Genomic DNA, 24,767 nt, shown 5'->3' with positions numbered 1-24,767 from the left:
TCCCATCTCTTCCAGAATTTTCCACAGTTTATGACTGTGATCCATACAGTCAAAGAGTGGCATAGTCAATAAAGCAGAAATAGATGCTTTTCTGGAACTCTCTTGCTTTTTTGATGATCCAGCAGATGTTGGCAATTTGATCTCTGGCTCCTCTGCCTTTTCTAAAACCAGCTTGAACATCTGGAAGTTCACAGTTCACGTTTTGCTGACAGCTGGCTTGGAGAATTTTGAGCATTACTTTACTAGCGTGTGAGATGAGTGCAAGTGTGTGGTAGTTTGAGCATTCTTTGGCATTGCCTTTCTTTGGGATTGGAATGAAAACTGACCTTTTCCGGTCCTGTGGCCACTGCTGAGTTTTCCAAATTTTCTTGCATATTGGAAGCTGGAAAATTCCCAGATATTTGGAAATTATATAATAACTTTTAGATAACCCATGGGTTAGAGAGAAATCCAAAGGAAAATCAGAAAGTAATTTGTACTGCATATCAAATAAATTTTTGAAAATTAAAACATGACCTATCGAAATACCTGCTGGAGATAAACCAGTGCTTAGAGGATAATTTATGGCACTAAAGTACCTATATGATAAAAGAAAAAAATTTTCACATCTATAACCTACACTCTCATCTTAAGAAGAAAAACACACACACACACACAAAATAAACCCAAAGTACACAGGAGAAACAAAATCATAAAGGGCAGACATCAAGGACATAAACAGTACAAAATTAATGAGAAAAATCAATGAAGCAAATAATTGGTTCTATAAGAAGACCAATAATGTTGATAAACTTCAGGCTAGACATTTCAGGAAAACAGAGAAGACAGAAATCAGCAGTATCAGGAATGAGAGTGGATATCACTACAGCTCTTACAAATGGTAAAATGATCAAGGAGTATTATGAATCAGCTTATGCTAATAAATTTGTCAAATTACAAGAGCCAACAAAAAGTGAGCAGTCAATAGAAGACAATTATCTTAAATATAACAGTAATCTAAAAACAGTCAAAGCCTCTATCTATATGAAGAGGAACAAAGCTATGTTAAGAAAAAAAAAAAAAAAAGAGTAACAGATAAACAGACCCTTTTGAGAGTTTTCCTCCAACACTCAAGGATTAAAGTTGAACAAAAACATATTATATTTGAGCCGCCCCCAACCCCACCCCTGCAAACCCATGCCAAAGGGAGCAGGTATTTTTACTATCTTGGGTTTAATGAAGACATTGGTTCAGATCATGTCCCTCTCCTTGAAACTCTTTCCCCAGAATTAGTAAATATAAAGACCAGCACTGGTCAGACATGCAAAATGTCCACAGAAGAGTACCAGACAACACTGCCCTGTTTTCCTCACCTAAAGAAACATAACTTTATCATCTGTGTACAGCTATAACCCTTCCCTGCTCTAGAGAAAGTGAGGAAAAAGAAGAGCACTTAATTCACCACATACTGGAGTTAAGGAGGAAAACAGAAATTAGCATGATTGCTAAATTTGTTTGTGATCAAAGTCTTGTTGAGAGCCTATCTACTATTCTCTTAAAGTGCTAAATTATAATCAGTTGAAAAATCAAAAGAAAAAATGTTTTGAATATGATATCATTTTCTTCTGATAGCACAAACATTAAATTGCAACTTTCAAATTCACCGTTACGTTTTTCAAATTCGGTTGAGCAAAAACTGTTAATAAATTTTAAAGAGTAATCTTTGTTGTATCCCTTTTATTGTTTTGAAGAAGCTCTATTATTTAATGTACTGCAGTCAACCTCTTTCCTGACAGCTGATTTTCAGTCGAAATTTATGAGATCTTCTGTCAATTTCAGGAAGTGAAACTATCTGTTCACAGAAGACCTACTTAATCCATTCATATATAATAGTATATATTATGTATCAAAAATCCTCTTTTCCCATTGTTTTGTATCACTCATGTTATGAAAATCATCCTGTTTGTTAATTTCAACAAGTTTTTTCCTTAAAATTTATGAATTTGAAGAAAGAACTCTTACTATATGTTGTATCAATTGTCAAATAGCCTCATGAATATACTTGGCTTCCATTGCACATGTCCAAATACAAAACAATATGTAAACATCTTCTCAGTACACAGAGTAACAGATTTATAATTTCATTCAGTTCAGTTCAGTTGCTCAATCATGTCTGACTCTGCGACCCCATGGACTGAGTCACACCAGGCTTCCCTGTCCATCACCAGCTCCCAGAGCTTGCTCAAACTCATGTCCATCAGTCGTTGATGCCAACCAACCATCTAATCCTCTGTTATGTTAATAATTTCGTTAACATAAATGTTTATGTTAATAATTTCATTAACATAAATATTTATGTTAATAATTTCATTAAAAGTCTATGTTAAGAATTGAACTGAAAACATTAAAAAAATAAAAGCTGTTAGGTATATCATCACAATTGGCACATCCATTAATTTTACATTTTGCTATACATTTTGCATTACATATCTCAAAAAAATTTCTTGCAATTTTCCTTTGAATTGCTGTGTGACAAATTAAGTTCACAGAATTGAACTTAGAGGAAGTAATAGCTTTATTGAGGCTCCTGTGGTGGCTCATATGGTAAAGAATCTGCTTGCAATGCAGGAGACCCAGGTTCAATCCCTGGGTGGGAAGATCTCCTGGAGAAGGAAATGGCTATTCACTCCAGTATTCTTGCCTGGAGAATTCCATGGGCAGAGAGCCTGGAGGGCTACTGTACATGGGGTCACAAAGAGTTGGACAGAGTATGAATCCATAGATTCTGACTTTGAAAATGCTTCTGGAAGTCTCCTCTGGATGAAACTGGAAATAATCTATGTCCACAGAAGGATTCTGCTAAGTGATTACCCTCTCTGTATCAGAGATAAACTACTAATTGGGGTGCCATTGCCTTCTCCGTGTAAGGAAAAAGTGGTTAGTAAGAAAACCTCGGAAAAACATTTAAATGGCCAATGAGGTAGAATATATGCAGCTTTGTGTATCTACCCTACATGGCGGTGTCTCTGTATGTATATTATATATATTACTGTATATACACACGCTTGTGTATACTGTGTATACACATGTATAACATTTTGTACCTTATATGACATTATGTAATACATACTAAAAGAGAGTGGCGTCATATCAATGTATGGCAAAATCAATACAGAATTGTAAAGTAAAATAATAAATAAATAAATAAATAAATAAATAAAAGAAAAAAAAAAAGATTGTAGATTTCTTTGCTGTGAGCCAAGAATTGAACTCTAAGCAAAATGGAGGTTTTGTTGGATGCTCTTGCAATTATCTCCCAGATTCAAAGGCAGGATTGAATGTTCAAAACACAACAGTAGATCCATAGGCAACTCCAAGAACTCAGCATTTGGAGTTAGATTGTCTCTTTTAGCTTCAGTGTCTGCTAGCCTGTGTATCTTCTTGAATATGACTTCACACCAGAATACATTTTACTGACCCAACATGAATAAATCATCTGGGATAGACAGGAAAAAGCAGGACCCCTGTGGTCTCTGAGGGCTCTCTTCTGGAACTGGGCTCCCTTCCCAGAGGAAAAAGAACTGTTGTGAGCTGCCACCCAAAGTGTGTCCTTTATGTTTGCCCTCTTGGCTGCATTTTTTGTTTATTTCCCTATAAAAATTTTATTAGCATAATAATTTAATTTTTTTCTAAAAATATCACAATCTCTTGCTTATATTTATAACTATTAAATATTTTAAGCATAAAAAATTGCAAAGAGATAAACATAATGTTTATTAATATAACTACCATAACTAATACCCCTTAGTCAACATCCAGTTAAGCTTAAATCTACATTCACCCATACTGGCATCATAAATTTTAAAGAAATAAAGCATTACATAAAAGCCTGCTCTCTAATTCTATTATTCTCCCCTCTTTCCAACCTTCTCTTACCTTGCACAATTTCCAAGATTTGTGTACATTATCGCCATGTAGCCAAATTAGAACATGAGTGTATTCATTAAAAAAATCAGTTATTTTGTATGTTTTTAAGATTTATGTAAATGTTTGTAATAATGGTATTTCTTGATAAATTGCTGCTGCTGCACTTTCACGTGATAATTTACTGTTGTCCAAATAGAGTTCCAAGCACACCCATTGTACTGACCTGATACTGTTATTAGTTCAATAGGCAGATAAGGAAACTAAGACATAGAAAGGAACAGAGCTTGTTAGTGACTGAGGGAAGGTCATCTTGCACATGTCACTCTGAAACATACCTTTTTTCTTTTAACTTAACATGATTTTTTTTAAGGTTTATCTAAACATTTAATCAAATTTTGTTTGATTTTCCCAAACTCATCAATCATATAACTCTTTAGGAAAGCATCAACCATGTAAAGCAATGTTACAATATGACCCATGCAATCATTTATTCTATATGTCATTCACGATTTAGTTTTTTATTCATCTGGCATGTATTATGATACTACACACTGAAAAATGGCAACAAATTACATCATTATTGTGTTTCAACTTGCTCACAAGATAGGTAGTTGTCACTGTTCTCTGCATTTCCAAAATATGAGTTTAAAATGATTTAATTGTTTTTGGAGTCTGGCACAGTCCCACACAATGCCCAGCATCAATTATCTGGTTACATACACATTCCTGTGGTTGTTTTTTCTTTTTTTTAAATTAAATTTATTTTAATTGGAGGCTAATTACTTTACAATATTATATTGGTTTTGCCATACATCAACATGAATCCTCTCCCAGTCCTGAACCCCCTCCCACCTCCCTCCCCATACCATCCCTCTGGGTCCTCCCAGTGCACCAGCTCCAAGCATCCTGTATCCTGCATCGAACCTAGACTGGCGATTCATTTCTTATATGATATTATACATGTTTCAGTGCCATTCTCCCAAATCATCCCACCCTCTAATGAGGTGGATGAAACTGGAGCCGATTATACAGAGTGAAGTAAGACAGAAAGAAAACCACCAATACAGACTCCCCTGGTGGCTCAGAGGTTAAAACGTCTGCCTCCAATGAGGGAGGACCGGGTTCGATCCCTGGGTTGGGAAGATCCCTTGGAGAAGGAAATGGCAATCCACTCCAGTATTCTTGCCTGGAGAATCCCATGGATGGAGAAGCCTAGTAGGTTACAGTCCATGGGGTCGCAAGGAGTCGGACACGACTGAGTGACTTCACCTTCACCTTCAATGCATATATATGGAATTTAGAAAGATGGTAATGATAACCCTGTATGCGAGACAGCAAAAGAGACACAGATGTATAGAACAGTCTTTTTAACATGATGTTTTTAAGATGATTCCATGTTGATATACAGAATACACTTAGTTTTTCACACTGATGCTGTACAGTATCCCATTCCATAAAGAGACCACAAGTTTATTCTCAAGTTTAAGAACATTTAGGTTATTTTGTTATTCTGAGCAATGCTTTAATGCACTTGTAAGTAATTATCTTCATATATATATACTAATATATATGAAGATTATTGACAATTTCTCTTAGATATATATCTACTCGTTTAAAGCTTGTACTCATCTTTATTTTTATCAGATATTGCCAAATTTCTCTCTGAAGTACATGTAACAATCCCTTGGTAGCTAAGGGATTGTGAACTTGGAAATTCACATAATCTTTCACATCAAGGCACTTGCTGTTAGAATATTGGTGCTCCCCACCCCCCCACCTTTTTTTTTTTTTTTAACCATTTTTAACTCTATTTTCATTTGTGGAGAGAAGTGATGCAATCTTAGGATATTCAGACCTCTATTACTGTCTAAACAATCCTACTGCATTTCACCATTAGACAAAGAACCAAGGTAACTTGTTTGCATAGAATATTGGGGCTATAATAGCTCCATAATATGGCAAAGAGATTCATTTTCAAATTTTGGTGATTTTGTATAAACTTCACTCTTTTTCATATTCCACAACCAAAAGTATCCAAAAAATGTTGTACTAGATCTGAAAATGGGTAGTGTTTATTAAGAAATAAACTATCTTCATTCTTTATGATGACTTTTTTTCTTATACTCACATACCTGTCTTTTGTGAATACCCTCAAACATGATGCTGGTTGCCCATTCTTTTTTTTAATTTTGTTTGTTTTTTTGTTTCTTTGATTAATTAATTTATTTATTTTTACTTTACAATATTGTATTGGTTTTGCCATACATCAACATGTAAGTAGAGTCACTGGCTTGATTATGTCAATCCAAACAAAATAGTACCTGTTCTATATGGGAATAGGTTCTAGTGCAAATAAGATTTAAATGGGAAAGTTTATAACATACACAACATTTCTGGACCTCAAAACCATGTTTGGACTTCTGGTTATTTGTAAGTGAAGAGACTTATGCAGTATAATACATGGAAAGAGGATATTAGACTGAGCAACTGAGAACACACAAAGATATAATTAAGTTTTCATATAAAAATAATTGATGAATTTAACTATTTTAAAAATATTTTTGCCTATATAAGATTACAGTATTGAAAAGGGGGCATTCTTTTCTTTCAAATATGGCTGAAACTAAAACCTTTTGCATCTGCAGAACATGCTGGTGGGGTGCCTCCTAGATTCCTTTCCGTAGGCTGGTACATTCAACCGCAGATGCTACATGTGATAACGGCTAACGGTTCACACCTGCATTCCCTTCGAAAAGGACTGCCCTTAGGGGACTTGAGCCACTTTCCCTCTCCCCCAACCCCTGTGACAGCTGAGGATTAATGGATGGAGACAGGAGAGGGGACAGAGAGTATACATCTAAGCACATTCCTCTTATCTCAGGCAGAACAGATATACAATTCACGCTCCCGAGATCCCTGCCTGATCAGACCGAGGCCAGATTTCCAATGAAACCACATTTCTGCCTTCTTTTTCCTCTATACAATCATGCATCCCTCATTCCCTTAATAGGTTTCATATGAGAGACCTTTCTCACTAAATCACATACCCCAAAATCTGCATCTTAGACTCTGCTTCTACAGCAGGGGTCCTCAACCTTCAGGATCTAATGCCCAATGATCTGAGGTAAAGATGATGTATAACGGGGCTGATGTAATAATAATAAAGAAAAATAAAGTGCACAAAAATGTAATGTGCTTAAATCATCCCGAAACCATCCACCCCACCACAACCCTGGTCCATGGAATACTTGTCCTTGGTGCCAAAAAGGTTGGGAACTGTTGTCTGGAGGACATGAACTAACACAACACATATTATTTCACTTCAGTTCAGTCACTCAGTCGTGTCCGACTCTGCGACCTCATGGACTGCAGCACGCCAGGCTCCCCTGTTTATCAACAACTCCGGGAGCCTACTCAAACTCATGTCCATTGCAACGGTGATGCCATCCAACCATCTCATTCACTATTGTCCCCTTCTACTCCTGCCTTCATTCTTTTCTAGCATCAGGGTCTTTTCTAATGAGCTGGTTCTTTGCATCAAGTGGCCAAAGTACTGGAGCTTCAGCATCAGTCCTTCCAATGAACACTCAGGACTGATCGCCTTTAGAATGGACTGGTTGGATCTCCTTGAAATCCAAGGGACTCTCAAGAGTCTTCTCCAACACCACATTTCAAAAGCATCAATTCTTCAGTGCTCAGCTTTCTTTATAGTCCAACTCTCACATCCATACATGACTACTGGAAAAACCATAGCTTTGACTAGATGGACCTTTGTTGGCAAAGTAATGCCTCTGCTTTTGAATATGCTGTCCAGGTTGGTCATAGCTTTTCTTCCAAGGAGCAAGCGTCTTTTAAATTCATGCCTTCAGTCACCATCTGAAGTGATTTGGGAGTCCAGAAAAAAGTCTGTCACTGTTTCCAGTGTTTCCCCATCCATTTCCCATGAAGTAATGGGACCAGATGCCATGATCTTAGTTTTCTGAATGCTGAGTTTTAAGCCAACTTTTTCACTCTTTCACTCTCCTCTTTCACTTTCATCAAGAGGCTCTTTAGTTCTTCTCTCTCTGCCATAAGGGTGGTGTCATCTGTGTATCTGAGGTTACTGATATTTCTCCTGGCAATCTTGATTCCAGCTTGCACTTCTTCCAGCCTGGGATTTCTCATGATGTACTCTACATATAAGTTAAAAAAGCAGGGTGACAACATATAGTCTTGACTTACTCCTTTCTTGATTTGGAACCAGTCTGTTATTCCATGTCTACTTCTAACTGTTGCTTCCTGACCTGCATACAGATTTCCCAGGAGACAGGTCAGGTGTCTGGTATTCCCATCTCTTTAATAATTTTCCAGTTTGTTGTGATCCACCTGGCTTCTCAGATGACACTAATGTTAAAGAACTTGCCTGTCAATGTAGGAGACACAAGAGATGTGGGTTCAATCCCTGCGTCAGGAAGATTCCCCTGAAAAAAAAAAAAAAAAAAAAGGAAGATTCCCCTGGAGTAGGAAATGGCAATCTGCTCGCAGTATTCTTGCCTGGAATATTCCATGGACAGAGCAGCCTGATGGGCTATAGTCCATGGGATCACAGATTCGGACATGAGTATTGAGGGCACACATACACACACACACAAAAAAAAAAACATGTACTAAATTATTAGATGTAATAATTTTATTCTAGAAGTATCTTAGTTATATGAAAATTAAGATCCCCATAGGGTGGGTGGGTAAACTCAGATTGTAAAGTTGAAGAACTTAGTGTATAAGAAGTAGGAAATCCAAGAATCAAACTCAGATGAATATGGCTCCATAGTCTCTACTCTTTAGAATTTCTCACTGCCTCTGTATCATACTTTTATCCAGGAAATAAAAAATTAAAGATCTATTTGACTATACATTTTTTTATTGACATGGAAGTTGATGTGCATTCTGTTTTCCAAACATTGATGTAATTTGTTTAAGATGAAGGTAAGACTGTATGAGTCATATAATTTCCATAGGGTTTATTAGTGGACAAGCATGGATTCAATTAAAAAGGAAATAAACATCTGTATAATGCCTTCATTTTCCTGAAAGGGAACATTTTATAGAAGTTGGAAAACAGCAAGGAGGGAAAAGATCATGTCAGCACAATGTTACTGGTCATATACAACGCAATCTTATGTTTCATAGAGATTTCAACACAGGAAATGGGTATATTAGGAACTGCCTAATTCATAGGTTTTCCTGAGCCACATACAGTAGTTTCTTTGAATGACTCTGAAGGCAAATCTGTAAGTAGTGCTTTTATACCAGCTTCAATAATGCATATTTCAAAGCCCAAACGGGTCAGCCATGTAACTGTTTACACAGTCAACATTCAGTGGGAAAATAAGTGTCAACAAGTTCCACTTTCCCAACCCAGAACAGCATGTGACCCTCCATTTCAATCCTCATCAGTCTCTGATTAGGAAAGGACTATTTTATTGTTGTTTTAGTGGAATCAATAAATGCTGGAGTCTTTGTTTACTACTATCTCAAAAAATAACAACTCCTGTCACCCACTCCCACCCTGCCATGTCACTACTTAAAAGAGTTACATAATTCTATTACATTAGAAACCCTGCAGGGACAGCCTGTCCTTTTTGTCTTTGGAAAATAGCAAATATTATACAACTAGCAAAGTGGTTTGCACACAGCAGAAAACTAACGAAATGGACTGTGGTTTCCTATAACATTAAAAAATCTATAATATAAAGGCTTTTAGAAAATATTCTGACTGCTATAATATCTTGCCAATGACCGACAATCTTTAGATTTCTAATAAAATCTGCAAGTATCTATGGTCTCAAGGAACCCTCTCTACAATATTTTCTAAAGAAAGATTCAAAATTATTCAATACTTACCTTAGAAACTTAACAAAAGTATTTCATTCTTTCTACAATTTCTATTTTATTTACAATTTTAGCTCTAGCAATGTTATAATTTACCACAGAAATTACATTATTTACTAAATTATTATCATGTATCATGCAGTGTAGACTTCCCTGGTGGCTCAGATGGTAAAGTGTCTGCCTACAATGCGGAAGACCCCGGTTCAATACCTGGATCGGGAAGATCTCCTGGAGAAGGAAATGGCAACCCACTCCAGTATTGTTGCCTGGAAAATTCCACGGATGGAGAAGCCTGGTAGGCTACACAGTCCATGGGGTCACAAAGAGTTGGACACAACTGAGTGACTTCACTTCACTTTATCATGTAGTGTGCCAAATGTTTAACCTATATTTTCTTTTCAGTACTCAATCAATATTAAGATGCGTGCTAAGTCACTCCAGTTGCATCCGACTCTGTGTGACCCTATGGACTGAAGCCCACCAGGCTCCTCTGTCCATGGGATTCCCCAGGCAACAATACTGGAGTTTTGGATTGCCATTTCCTTCTCCAGGGGATCTTCCCAACCCTGGGATCGAGCCTGAGTCCCTTATGTCTCCTGCATTGGCAGGAGGGGTGTTTACCACTAGCGCCACCTGGGAGGCCCTGGTATTAAGATGAGGGTACTCTTAATAGTCCTTTTGCAAATGTTAATACTAGATAAGTGGTAAGTTAGGAACTTTAGACCTCTAAAGCCAGGATCACACTCCTCTTCCGATTAATAAAATTATCATCAGCTGCTTATATATGCATGAATAGTATTCAAAACTCCCTCTCACCATTTCCTTATCAAAACAAAGTTATCTCCTGAATTACTCAAATCCATCTTTTTCTCACTATTCATTTTGTCATTGGTCTTTTATTATCTATCTGTAATGTTACAATGACCTCCCTGTCCTATCCCTACAGACATATACTTATCTCACGTACTGCCCCTGCTGTACCCTTAAAGTACACATCTGATCACACAGACCATTTGTGACTAAATTCTTTCAGGGATACCATCACCTTCAGGACATTATCCATACTACTGAGCACAGCACAATGGAGTCCTCAGACCTCTTTGGCTTTCTTGCCATCTCCCCCACATTTATTTGAGACATATACACAAGGTAGAATTGACCAGGTTTGGTCACCAACTGGATGTGATACCTGGGGAATGGAAGAAGAACAGAAATTTGGTTTAGTAGCAGATTAAATGAAGTATTTTGAGGTCTAGCAAAATGTGGAGATAAACATTGGAATAGAGTCCAAGAATTCTTCTTCTCCAGCTCTCCACTTAACACCTAAACAATGTCTTTCATCAAAGATGTATGTCCAAAATCAGATCCACGATGTCTGTACCCCATTCACAATCTTAGAGTGTCCCATGTCCCAAAGAGTAGTAGCACCTTCTATCCAACTGTGAAGGTCAATATCCATGGCCACTCCCTCTCAGTCCCCTCCTTAGCAATATCCTGTTACCAATTTCTGCCCAGTTTACCTTCTAAATAACTCTCAAATCTTCTTTATCTTCCCTGTCATCTTCCTGGTCCAGGCTACCATCTCATCTTCTCTTATTGGCTCTTGAAATGCATTTATCATATTGCAAAAATTAAGCAACTGCTTTATGCTTTCTATCATTTATTTTCTATATTGAAAGCACACTGATCTTTTTTGTCTGAAAATCTGATCATATCATTTCTCAACCCACTTAAACGCAATCAGAACTTTTTGTGTTTTTCATTCATATCAATAGCACTTATCACACTTGCAATTTTGCTTTATCTGTATGTTTACTGGATCATACACTTTATTTTTCAAGCAACTCCTAAACTCCTTAAGGCACTTGCCATCCACTGTCTCCCCAGAAGCTGATACAAGGCCTTCTACAGAACCAGTTGTCACCATTTAATAAATAATTGAATAAATTAATAAATAGATAGGAAGCAAACAGAGGTAAGCCTCTTTTTAGACAGCAAGAAGCATAGTGAGTTCATGGGTTTGGGTGATTCACCAAGAGGAAATGTATATAGTGAAAAAGATGGAGTTCAAATGGAGATATACAGTAGTCAGTCCAAGAAAGAAACTGAGATCAAAAATCAGAAGACAGTTGGGAAACCACAGAATAATCATGTCATAGATATCAAGATAGGAGAGAAAAAAGATTTATCAACTACATAAATACCTCGCAGCAATTTAGGAAGAAATTATCATCTCAGCATAATCCATTTTACCTCTTCACTCTGTTGTTTATCTAGTCTTTTCTTTACTGTGGTTGTTGTTTAGTTGCTAACTCATGTTTAACTCTTTGCAACTCATGGACTGTAGCCCGCCAGGCTCCTCTATCCATGGGATTTCCCAGGCAAGAATACTGGAGTGTGTTGCCCTTTCCTTCTCCAGGGGATCTTCCCAACCCAGGGACTGAATCCATGTCTCCTGCATTGCAAGTGGATTCTTTACTGTTGAGCCACTAGGGAAGCCCAGTATTTTCTTTGTAAAATCATCAAATCTTGACCTCAAGTATTTTTCTTAGTCTCTATCATGGACATGAAATGCTCTCAAGATGTTACACCTTCATTCAAGCATCCTCTGTAAAAATTCAACCATTTGATTATGATATTTCTGGAAATTGCAAAGAATAAAATAAAATACCTTTAATCTCATTCTCATTGAAATATTTAATTATTTAATATTTCCACTGATTTTTCTGAGAAAATGCATTTTGCTGTATCTCATATGTTCACTAAACAATCCTAAAGGAAATCAATCCTGAATATTCATTAGAAGGACTGATGCTGAAACTCCAATATTTTGACCACCTGATGTGAAGAGCCGGCTCATTAGAAAAGACCCTGTTGCTGGGAAAGATTGAGTGCAGGAGGAGAAGGGGACTACAGAGTATGAGATGGTTGGATGGCATCATCGACTCAATGGATATGAGTTTGAGCAAGCTCCAGGAGGTGGTAAAGGACAGGGAAGCCTGGCATGCTACAGTTCGTGGGTCGCAAAGGGTCAGGCACAGCTGAGCAACTAAACAACAACAACATATGTTTACACAATGTGTTCAGCTTTCTGAGAAATTTTTATGTCCACCAGCATCACTATGATTTGCTTCTGATCTGAGTTTCGGGACATCTAGAACCAGACCTGTTTAATGTGCTTTTCTAAGCACTTGTTATACTCTTAATAAATGCCTCATTGTGGAGACAGTGTTAAACACTTCATAGATGGAGCAATCAGAAAATTACACCTTCTCAGGAAACAATAAATCTGCTTACAAATGAGAAGAAAATGGTTAGCTATTTTAGTCTTCAAAGAAGTTTTAAATCTGAAATTTATGAGGCATGAAGTAGAAATGTTTTCTTATATGAATAGTTTGCCTTTAAAATATAATTAAATACTCTTACTAGGAAAAAATACTCATGTCATTTGAAGTACTACAAAATTATTTCAAACATTTTTGTACATGAATTACACATAAGGCTCAATGTTTTGTCTAAACAAAATGAAGCATCATAGTAATTTAAAATTGAGTATTTTGGAAAAGATGTAAAATAATGTGTGGGTTTATGCATACATACCTATATATATATATATATGTGTATATATATATACTTATATGGTATTTGTATATGTTTATATATATATATACATATTCAGATACTACACATACATAGTATTTTGCAAGCATTATATACAACATTCAGAGGTAACTATGAAATAATACTAATTCTTGAATTCAACTGAGTTACCTCTGGCTTATCACATTTCTTTTAAAAGGGACTTATAGAAATAATATCAATATCTAAAACATCTGAACCACTGAAAGCTTTAAAGGAAGTACATTTTCAAGAAATTTTAGTCTTTAAATAGCAGCTCTATGAACTTTTAATTTTCGTAAAACCCTATTCTCTCCCAGGGCATAGCCCAAGACTACATCCCCAGGCAGCAGCTTTGTGGGGATTGTATAAATGTGTATAATAAGCAAATAACCCTATAACTTACACATTGAAAATATTAGGTGGGGGCTCTTGGGGATGGGGGACTGAGAGGAGGCCTGCTTTTCTAAATTCAAGGCTCTATAGCAGTATCAACTCAAAGCATAAAAAAAAAAAAAAAAAAAAAAAAAAAAAACCTAATAAATCACGTTTGCAATTAGTTGACCGGAGGGACAAAGAGGACACTCAGAAAAAGATCCAATTATATAAATAGCATTTGAAACCTAGGATCACCAAACTTAAAAATATACTCAAAAGTTATGAGTGTGGGAAAGTAAATCCCATCTTCTAATTTCCCAGCTACATTTAAAGAAAATTACCTGGGAAAATTGCTACAAAATTAGAGCTTCAAACCTTATTAGGCCATGCAGGTCAACTATGCCAGTTCTAAAACTATATCATAATTTTTTTACTATTTACTTTCAATAAGATGAAACAAAAAGAGTAGCAAATGTGCCCCTGAGATGAAGTTCTCCATGTATTTTCTATCTATGCATTATGCAGAGAAATCTCAATGCTCAGGAAATAGTCATTTCCCTTGGAGAGTTCAGACCTCATAAAATTCACATATAATTTCTGCTGACAGCAAATTAATATAGATTCAAATCTCATGAATATTGTATATTTTATAGGATTACTTTTTTAAAGCATATCCATTTAGTAAATGGCTTTTAGTAAGCTTATGATCCTAATATTGATAATTAGATCTTTCTAAAACATACTGTATTCTGTTGTAAATAGTTTGCTCTAAAACAGTTTGGAGTCTTCATTAAGACAAGACTAGATACAAAAAATTAAGCCTTAAATGCTGCCCTTGATACAATGACATGCATTCTGCTGATTATAATAGTATCACAAATTCAAAGGTCCAAATAAATGACCACATGTTGTTTTCAGAGTCAGCAGCGAGTCTAAAAAAGATGCTAGTTTCCAGATCAATGACAGCCTACCAAACATTAAATGACTCAAAAAAGTTAAATTTAGGATGTTTTTCTAAGGGGGAGAAAAAAAAAAAAACCTATACTCATGTAATTAAAGGTCATTTAGCAGCAATATCAAAAAAATAGATAAACTCCCAGAAGAGTTATCTCATTTTCCCAAATCCAAATTCACCAGTCTACCTAGTAGACAGACCTATAGATTCCTTTATCCCTCCTGTGAGTGGCCTCTTCCCCTCTCAAAGGCAAGCCCTTTCCTTGTGTTCTGAATCCCATTCCTCCAGCAGAGATCCCCTCTGTCCTCTACAGCATCAACACTCTCTCTATGGGTCATTCCCATTGATGTAAACTTGGTTAATAAACACTTTGGCCACCTGATGGGAAGAGCCGTCTTGTTGGAAAAGACCCTGATGCTGGGAAATATTGAAGGCAAAAGGACAAGGGGACAACAGAGGATGAGATGGTTGGATGGCATCACTGATTCGATGGACATGAGTTTGAGCAATCCTGGCAGATGGTGAAGGACGGGGAAGCCTGGCGTGCTGCAATCCATGGGGCCGCAAAGAGTGGGTACAACTTGGTGACTGAACAACAACAACAATGACCCATCTTCAGTTCAGCTCAGTTCACTTCAGTCACTCAGTCGTGTCCAATTCTTTGCGACCCCATGAATCGCAGCACACCAGGCCTCCCTGTCCATCACCAACTCCCAGAGTTCACTCAAGCTCATGTCCATCGAGTCGGTGATGCCATCCAGCCATCTCATCCTCTGTCGTCCCCTTCTCCTCCTGCCCCCAATCCCTCCCAGCATTAGAGTCTTTTCCAATGAGTCAACTCTTCACATGAGGTGGCCAAAGTACTGGAGTTTCAGCTTCAGCATCATTCCTTCCAAAGAAAACCCGGGACTGATCTCCTTTAGGATGGACTGGTTGGATCTCCTTGCAGTCCAAGGGACTCTCAAAGAGTCTTCTCCAACACCACAGTTCAAAAGCATCAATTCTTTGGAGCTCAGCTTTCTTCACAGTCCAACTCTCACATCCATACATGACCACTGGAAAAACCATAGCCTTGACTAGATAGACCTTTGTTGGCAAAGTAATGTCTCTGCTTTTAAAGCATAATAAAACAAATTTCCTGGACTCTTGATCCTGTACCAGGTATCAATCAATATCTAAGTGATACTTCACTGCAGAAATCCTCAAAAACAGTTGACCTTCCTTATCTTCACCCATACACCTTTTTCTTTACCTACTCCAAGGAGACACTTAACCACAGTCGTCCACTGAAACTGCCCTTGCCAGCACAATCCATGATATTTACCTACCCAAAAACAACAGCAAACATTTTATCTGTTGAATTGATTGGATTTTTCATGGATTGAATTCTGTCCCCCTCAAAAGATATGTTGAGATCTTAACCTCTAGTACCTGTGAGGACAACCTTATTTGGAAATAGGTTTTTTATAGACATAATGGAATTAATATTAAGTCCTTCCTATTCAGGGTAGGGGGTTGCTAATCCCATATGACTGGTGCCTCTATGAGAACAGAAGACCCAAACACAGGTACACAAGGAGAAATGTCACGTGATGACAGTAGCAGAGATCAAAGTGATGTCTCTACAAACCAAAGTATACCAACGATTGCCAGCAACACCAGAAGCTGAGAAAGGAATGGAACAGAATCTCCCCTAGACCCTTCGGAATGTTTCTGCTGACACTGTGATTTCAGACTTCTGGCCTTCAGAACTGTGAGAGAACAAATTTCTGTTATTTTAAGCCGCTTGGGTTATGGTAATTTCCTATGGCAGCCCTGGGAAATTGATACATCCTCTTATGTAGCCTCTCAGCAGCAGTTGCCTTGGTGAGCATTCTTTCCTTGGAGTTTTTTTTTTTTTTTTTTTTTTTTCTTTTCACAGCATGGCTCTCACCTGATTTTTCTCCCACGTGCTATTTCTGTTTCCTTAGCTACTTCTTTGACACATTTCAGATCTCTATACTTTGGAGTGTCTTACAAATCTGTCATAGAACCTCACTCTTTTTACCCATACTCTCCTCCTGGTTAACTTTTGCAAGTTCATGATTTTACATACCATTTAGATGTTGTAAAGAATCTGCCAGCAATGCAGGAGACCTGGGTTGGATCCCTGCATTGGGAATATCCCCTGGAGAAGGAAATGGCAACCCACTCCAGTATTCTAGCCTGGGAAATCTCATGAACAGAGGAGGCTGGCAGGTCACAGTCCATGGGGTCTCAAAGAGTCAGACACGACTGAGTGACTAATACTAAATGTTGATAACTTTCAGGTTTAGATGCTAGCCAAGACTTCTCAGAATTTCCAAACCAATATATGTAAATGACCAATCCACTTCTCCACTTGGGCATCTAATAGGCATCACAAAATTAATGTAGACAAAATAGAACTATTTCATTATTGATTTCTGGAAATGCCACCATCATCCCCACCTGTTCAAATGATAAACCTAGAAGGCATCCTAATTTCCTCTTTCTTTAAGATTTCACATCCAAACCATCACTGAGTCCTGTCTGCTTTGCCTCTAAAACAGACACGATTCAGTTGAGATGAACTTCCCTCCATCTCAACTACAACCATGCCGTTTTAAGAGTTTCTTCTTTTGCTGACTGACTATAAGAGCTCCCTAACTTATCTGCTTGCTTCTGCTTGACTTCCCCATATTATCCTACTGTACACAGCAGTGGTGAAGTCAGTCTAAAGTGGAAGCCAGATCATGTCACTTCTCTACTTAAGATCATCCAACCATCAACTTCTTATCACAGTAATAAAAGAATAAATATAAACATTAAAAAAGAATAAAAATTCCTTATAACCTGTATGGTCCAGTTTCTGACATTCTCTCTGACCTCATCTGTCTTTATAATTTCCTTCAATAACTGCCTTCCAGTCATTTCAGTTTTCTTATCATCTCTTGATTATGCCATGATTGCTGTTATCTCGGGAGATTTTAATACATGTTCCTTCTTAATGGGATATATTGCACCCTCTCAAATATTTATCCCTTTGGGATGTCTCACTCTTCACATTCCATGACTATCTTCCTCATTTCATTCCAGTCTCAACAGATGTAACCTCCTTAAAGTGATTTTCCTGTACACAAGTAGCTAAAGCATCCAACCACTGTCTATTCAATCTCTATATCTGATATTCTAATTCTGTGCTCTTCATAGCACCCATCCAAAGTTGAAATTAACTGTTCCATTTTTGTTTTGCTCACCTATTCTCTATCTCATGAGAATACAAATGCTTTAAGGTCACAGATTCTTCAGTGTCCCAGTGTCCCAGAGACTAAAACAGTTCCAGGCTTGAGCAGGTGCATAAGAAGCATGAGATTGGAAAATAGATCAGAGTTGGGCAAGAAAATGATAACAGGTGTTATCATTTAAGAGGCTGTTACAGTAATATATTTAAGATGTGACGGGGGTTTGAATCTAGATAAACGCTATTTGAGATGGTGAAAAGTGATGTAATTTGACATATCTAAAAGAACTTAGTAGTTCATTCAGGAGAAGGCAATGGTACCCCACTCCAGTACTCTTGTCTGGAAACTCCCATGGATGGAGGAGCCTGGTAGGCTGTAGTCCATGGGGTCGCTAAGAGTCGGACACGACTGAGTGACTTCACTTTCACTTTTCACTTTCATGCATTGGAGAAGGAAATGGTAATCCACTCCAGCGTTCTTGCCTGGGGAATCCCAAGGACAGAGGAGCCTGGTGGGCTGCCATCTACGGGGTCGCACAGAGTTGGACACGACTGAAGTGACTTAGCAGCAGCAACAGCAGCAGTAGCTCATTCAACATGGGTGAGACAGAATTAAGAGTTTATTATAACTGACATACTTCTGATTGAGTAAATGAGTGAATGATGCTGGTATTCATTGTTAAATGAAATACCAGTGGGGTAGAAAGGTTAAAAAGGCATTTTTGAGAGGCATTAGACCACTTCAGAACAAAACATGGGCCTCAGGTCTCTAAAGCTGTTTGTGTTTTTTGGTGCTACTGCCTAACCATGGGCCATTTTTCAACCCTGAAAAACCTGACTTCTGTCCTTACTAAGGATAAAATTTGTTCTTGTCAAGTATTTTTTTAAGTGAATGTTCCCAAACACAACAGATCCTTTTCCAGACCTTATCCTGCTTGATCACTGATGATCATTGGCTTTTTCTTGAAGGTCCTTACCATAGATTACTATGACACCACATTTTTCTACCTGTCTTCCTCCTTTCTAGCTGCTCTTTCCAAAAAGGGTCAGATAAATTCCATTTATAAAGTCCTCCAAGTCTAGTGTCCACCCATATTTCCAACCTCACCTCTTTTGAATTTCACTCAGCCCACTTCCACCAAGAAACTTTCCTTGATTTCAAGTCCAGGATCATTCTATACAATTACCTAACCAAAGATGATATTTTTTCTTTCTGAGGTACATTGAGGATTTTATCTGCATGTGACATCTTCAAGCAACATGATAGAAAAATACAATTTTTTTAATTGAGAAAACTTTGGTATAAATAGACACTCCTATAACATATTTTTCTGTTGCTCTAAAATTTGCATCCTGCTACTTCTGATTCCTTTCCTGTAAGTCACTCATTACAGTTTCAGCATGAATATTTGTCTATTTTTACATACAGAAGACTGTTATTACCAGTATTATATTAGCAAAGCATGAAAGTAAATACTCCAAATAATATTAGCAATTTTAAATATCTGATTTAGCACAAGTTTTAATAAAGCAAGAGTGCCGGGGGGGCCAGCGTGAGGAACTCCGCCCATGGCAAAGGTTATGAGGAAGGAGGCTTGGCATACGCAAAGGCGTGATCAAGCCTCAGGAAACCCCCTGTTCCCAAGCATCTACCCCCCAAACCAGAGTCTGTTTTATGCTCTCACCTACACCTCTGACTTTACTGGGGGCTCTCCCCCATCACCATTTCTCTCGGAGAAGGAGTCAACGTGCAGCTCCAAGTCAATAAAAATTCCTGGGCATGACAAGAGTGTCTCAGCTTACAGACTCCTCTGAAGGTTATCTAGCCTGCCTGTATAGGTTTGTCCGGCCACATGTGATTGTTTACAGCCTCCCAACCTGAGAGGCATGAGATGTTTTAGACTTACTAAAGGCAAATTCCTTTGCGAAGTTGGAAATTGTCAGTATAGTGGGTTGGTTAGGAATTATATTGGTGAGGGGTTTTTTTCATTTGTTGTGCCAATAATTGCTGCTAATTCCCTGCCCTGGGTGTGACAAGGGTGTCTCAGGTCAAACCTCTCTGCTGACAGACTAGCTTGTGTGATAGGATTATCCATACTCCTGCCACTATGCACATGATTATTTACTACCTCTCAACCACAAACAGCACAGAGAGTTTGGAGTATTTTGAAAGTCTTAATTAGCATAGGGCTTTTCTCATTGTTGAGTCAATGATTGCCGCCAGGCCTCCATATCCTTAGGCACCTGGGAATATAGTAATCAATGTATTTGGAAAATAGAAAAGGAAATATAGTAGTTTTTAAGGTTAGCATTACTAGACTTTTTGAGTTAATGAATTTTCTCTTTTGTAATAGATCACTGTATTTTGTTATAAATCACTGTGTCCTTGCTATGTAAAAATGTAACTTTATCACTATCTTAAGACTAAATAGATCTTAAGGGGAACATTGGGGAAAGGATTTTCATTTGTTGGGCTGATGTTTGCTGCTAAATCTCCATATTCCCTGTCCTTATAATGAATATAACTAACATATAGGAGAAATAAGTATTAACCTTTAAGCATATAGGAGAAATAAGTATTAACCTTTAAGATTAATCATGTTAACCTTGGGTTAAATAAATTCCTTTCTTGATTGTAACTCACTACACTCTCACCCTATAGGAATGCAACTTTATTTGGAGGGTGGTGCCTGGCTTAAGAAAAAACACCCTTGGAAAAGATAAGTTTTTTGGTTATCAGAAAGAAAGGGTGGTAAAACGTCAGCAGGTCTCATGGCCAGAAGATGATGTAAAACCCCTAAGACCTTTTTTTTATACATTTATGTGAAGCACCTGATTTTGATAAAGGTCAGGACTACTGACCCCCACGTGACTCTGTATTCATCCTTATGTGTAACAAAAGGTATATAAGCAAACCCAAAAATAAAGAAATCGGATCAGTTTCTGGAAAGACTGATTCCTCCATGTCGTTCTTTCTTGCTCCCCGTTTTTCTGGCTGAATTCCCATCTGGAGCATGGGTGCTCACCATGTCTGCTTACTTGCCCCAGTTTTCAAGCCCACGTGAGAAGGAGCTCAAGGAGCCCAAGGAGGGGCACCTTCCGATATTCAAGTGGCACCGGTGGCCCAACGTAGATGGTGCAAATTCCTTGTCTTGGAATTTTATTGGTATCCCACATAAATCAAGTTATTCAGCCTCTTTTTCTCTCCTACTATTTTCTGGCCGAATTCCCATCTGGTGCATGGGTACCTACCAAGCCTACTAATTTTGCCTGGGTTTCTAAGATCGGACTGGGGGGGCCTCAGTGCCTCCTCTCCTTCGGGAGAACGGGAAGACGCCTGCGGCCTACATAGGTGGTGATTGGTATTCCATGTGAACCAAGTTATTCAGCCTCTTTTTCTCTGCTAATTTTCTAATCCCTCTCTATGTATAATTAAATAAGTTATTTCCAAGGACGCCGACTCCGTCCTCACCTTCAAATCACCCTGGATCCACTGGGGCTGGACCCTGGCACAAGAGCATATCCTCCTTGGATGACTCAAAATCATCTCTCTCCATTATGTGGTTTCTAGCACACCTCCCAACGTAGGACTATAGGGAAGACTCTATCTTCTAGAGACAGCATGAAATCAGGTACACAGTGGGAAAATCTTAAAGGTGAGTGTATAAAATGACTTGGAGAAGTGTACTAAGAGATGGGGCTCAAAAGAAGCAAGAAGTTTCAACATAGCAGTAGCACAAAGTTGGAGATGACAACCATATATAGGCATTTTCTGCCACATATAGGCATTTTCTCCACAACAAATATGCAGAATGATACTAATATTTTTCACCATGTAGCTACTTCTACAGATATAAACTGACATAATTTTCCCACATATATTCCTATAATATATTCCAATAATAAAGAGCTCTATTATATCCCTCATGAATTACCTTTCAGAGGCAGTATTTAAAATTATATTATCAACTAACTAGACATTATATACTAATGTGCCTTTAAGGTATAAGTTTTTAATCTCTGAATGAAATGCACTCACGCTCACTTTTCCACTGCGATTGTCTTCTTCTCTCGCTGCCAGAGCCTTCAGAAAATTATCGTGTAGGTCTTTACCAGCACTTGTTAGTGTCCTAAAAAAAAAGCCCATCTCCAGTTATATTAGCTAAATAAATATATTGAAAATATTCTGGGTACAAAAAAGCAACCTTCTTTATTTCAAGTGACAATTCCTTCAACATGAAAACTACATATAAACAGTATACACAATTCACAATCATTATAAATCATACATAATTATAATAAACTATCAGATTCTTAAATTTAATTTCATATAGTTATAGTTTTAAAATATTTTATTTTAAAATAATTGGAATCAAGATTATAAATAATATCAATACTCATGCCAGATATAGTTAATTGCACTTACATGTCCATTTTATTCTCTTTATCATGTCATGGAATTTTAAACTATGTATTCTCCTCACTACCCACAATAATTTAAAATGGACAGTAATTTAAGCACAATTTATTTAATATAATAAACATAAAATATTAGCCACTTAGCCCAGTTCAGTTACTGGAATAGGACACTATTTTAGCTCTATGAGTGGAGATACTCAAGGCAAGACAGGAAACTAGGTTATCCTTGTCAGATAAAAGAAAGTATTAAGAATTCAAGAGAGAAATGACTTTCTCTGGAAATAAATTTTTTTTATTTATTTATTTTTCAAGAAGGTATTAAATCTTTTATTGATTACACATGATAATGGATGATACACAAGCTTCATTCCCATCTATAACTTTATCTGGTACCATAATTCAGTTTAGATATATTGCATAGGATGTGCCAACAATCATTAATAACCAAAATTTAAAGGAAATTTATCACAATGATCTTGATCAAGCAACACTGAACCACAAAATAAAGAGTGAGTTCAAAAGTGATTACAAAATAATAATCCTTTCTTTATTTGGCAATATTCTATATATTCAACAAACATTTCTACTGTGTGTCTACTATGAATCAGTAACTATACTAAGGACAAGTTAATGAGATATGATTCCTGCTCTCAAGTTGCCTGTGGTCTCATAGAAGTCAGTAGATACAGAAACATTATAATATCATACTATGTGATAAGTATAATAATAGAGATATGGATGGATTTTGAGTTCATAAGAGAAATATCCTAGGTATTTGAAGAAAAGTCAACTTAGTCTTAAGCTTTAAAGCTATCATTGAACTAAACATTAAAAGATGAGACAGCATTAGCCAGTTTGAGGGTAGGGGTAGTGGAAGAGGGAAAGAGTTATGAGTAATTACAAAAAAATTCAAAAATGGAGATGAAAATCTGCCAGGTACCTTTGAAAATGGAAGTTAGTCGCCCAGTCATGTCTGACTCTTTGTGACCCTGTGGACCACAGCCTCCCACGATCCTCTGTCCACAGAATTCTCCAGGCAAGAATACTGGAGTTTTAGAACCACACATCCATTTCCTTCTCCAGGGGATCTTCCCAACCCAGGGATCAAACCCAGATCTCCCACATTGCAGGTAGACTCTTTACTGTCTGAGCCACCAGGAAAGCGTTGAGTAATTATCAAAAAATTAATTGGGTAATTATTACCCTTGGGTAATTATAAAAAAAAGACCAGAGAGTAAGTACAGGAAGTGAGGGAGAAACCATATAAAATTAACAAAAGCTAACATTTTTATAGACATACTGTTGTAAATATTTAGTAAAAGTCACTCAGCTACTTAGAGCCGATCTATTTTCAAACCCAGGATGTGTGGTTCTCATTCTCATAACCAACAGGCCGTGCTGCCTTTCCAGAAAGCCCTTATATGCTACATTAAGAAACCTGAACCTTGTCTTCTAGGAGATGTTGAACCACAAGGGTCATATGCAAGGGAATAAGATGGTCAATGTTGTATTTTAGTTATAGCATCCAGTGGTTGTGATAAACATAACCTGGAGGAGAAGCACACTGGAAATATTAGAGAGCTTTGGTAAGAGATAATGAAGACGTGACTTAAAGCAGCGGTGGCAAGAATAAGAAGAGGTAGATCTGGGAAATATTAATAGGGAAATAGACCTGGGATTTTTTTTTTTCTAAAAAGTTAAAGAGAGATTATTACCAGGTTTCTTTAAATCAATATGGGCATATACAGCATGTAACCTAATGATTATGTTGTTGAACAATACATGCAACTTATTAAACTAATCATAACTTGTCAGCTTCTTCTTTACTAGTTTTATATGCCTTGGCTTATAGTATCAGTGGACTTGCCAGGTGATGCTAGTGGTAAAGAACTCACCTGCCAATGTAGGATATGTAAGAGAGGTAGGTTGGATCCCTGGGTTGGGAAAATCCCATGGAGGAGAGCATGGCAGTCCACTCCAATATTCTTGCCTGGAGAATCTCATGAATAAAGGAGCCTGGTGGGCTATAGTGCATGGGGTCACAGTCAGACATGACTGAAGTGACTTAGGATGCACACACGCATAGTATCAATATCAACGAATAATCAAAACACCTGTGTGTGTGCATGCTCAGTCGCTCAGTCATGTCTAATACTTTGCAACTGTACCGATGCACTGTACCCCACCAGGCTTCTCTGTCCATGGAATCTTCCAGGCAAGAATACTGGAGTGGGTTGCCGTTTTCTATTCCAGAGGATCTTCCCAACCCAGTGATCAAATCCATGTCTCCTAAATCTCCTGCATTAGCAGGTAAATTCTTTACCACTGGGCCACCAGACATCTAACTATACATAAAAATAACTAGTAATTGGTACTAAT

At 37.5% G+C, this 24,767-nt stretch overlaps 1 protein-coding gene across 1 annotated transcript in view; it reads right to left on the bottom strand.

Moving 5' to 3' along the window:
- Window positions 1–24,767, bottom strand: part of CFAP299 (cilia and flagella associated protein 299) — a 700,195-nt gene that overhangs the window by 416,201 nt on the left and 259,227 nt on the right. Inside the window, exon 3 of the mRNA XM_040237181.1 lies at window positions 22,009–22,099. Coding sequence (XP_040093115.1) covers window positions 22,009–22,099 — 91 coding nt within the window. The remainder of the gene's footprint in view (window positions 1–22,008; window positions 22,100–24,767) is intronic.

Source organism: Oryx dammah, unplaced genomic scaffold (genome assembly GCF_014754425.2).
Source record: "Oryx dammah isolate SB20612 unplaced genomic scaffold, SCBI_Odam_1.1 HiC_scaffold_3, whole genome shotgun sequence".
Taxonomy (NCBI): Eukaryota; Metazoa; Chordata; class Mammalia; order Artiodactyla; family Bovidae; genus Oryx; species Oryx dammah.
Note: the sequence above shows the minus strand (reverse complement) of the source record. Positions and strands in the feature narration are given on the sequence as shown.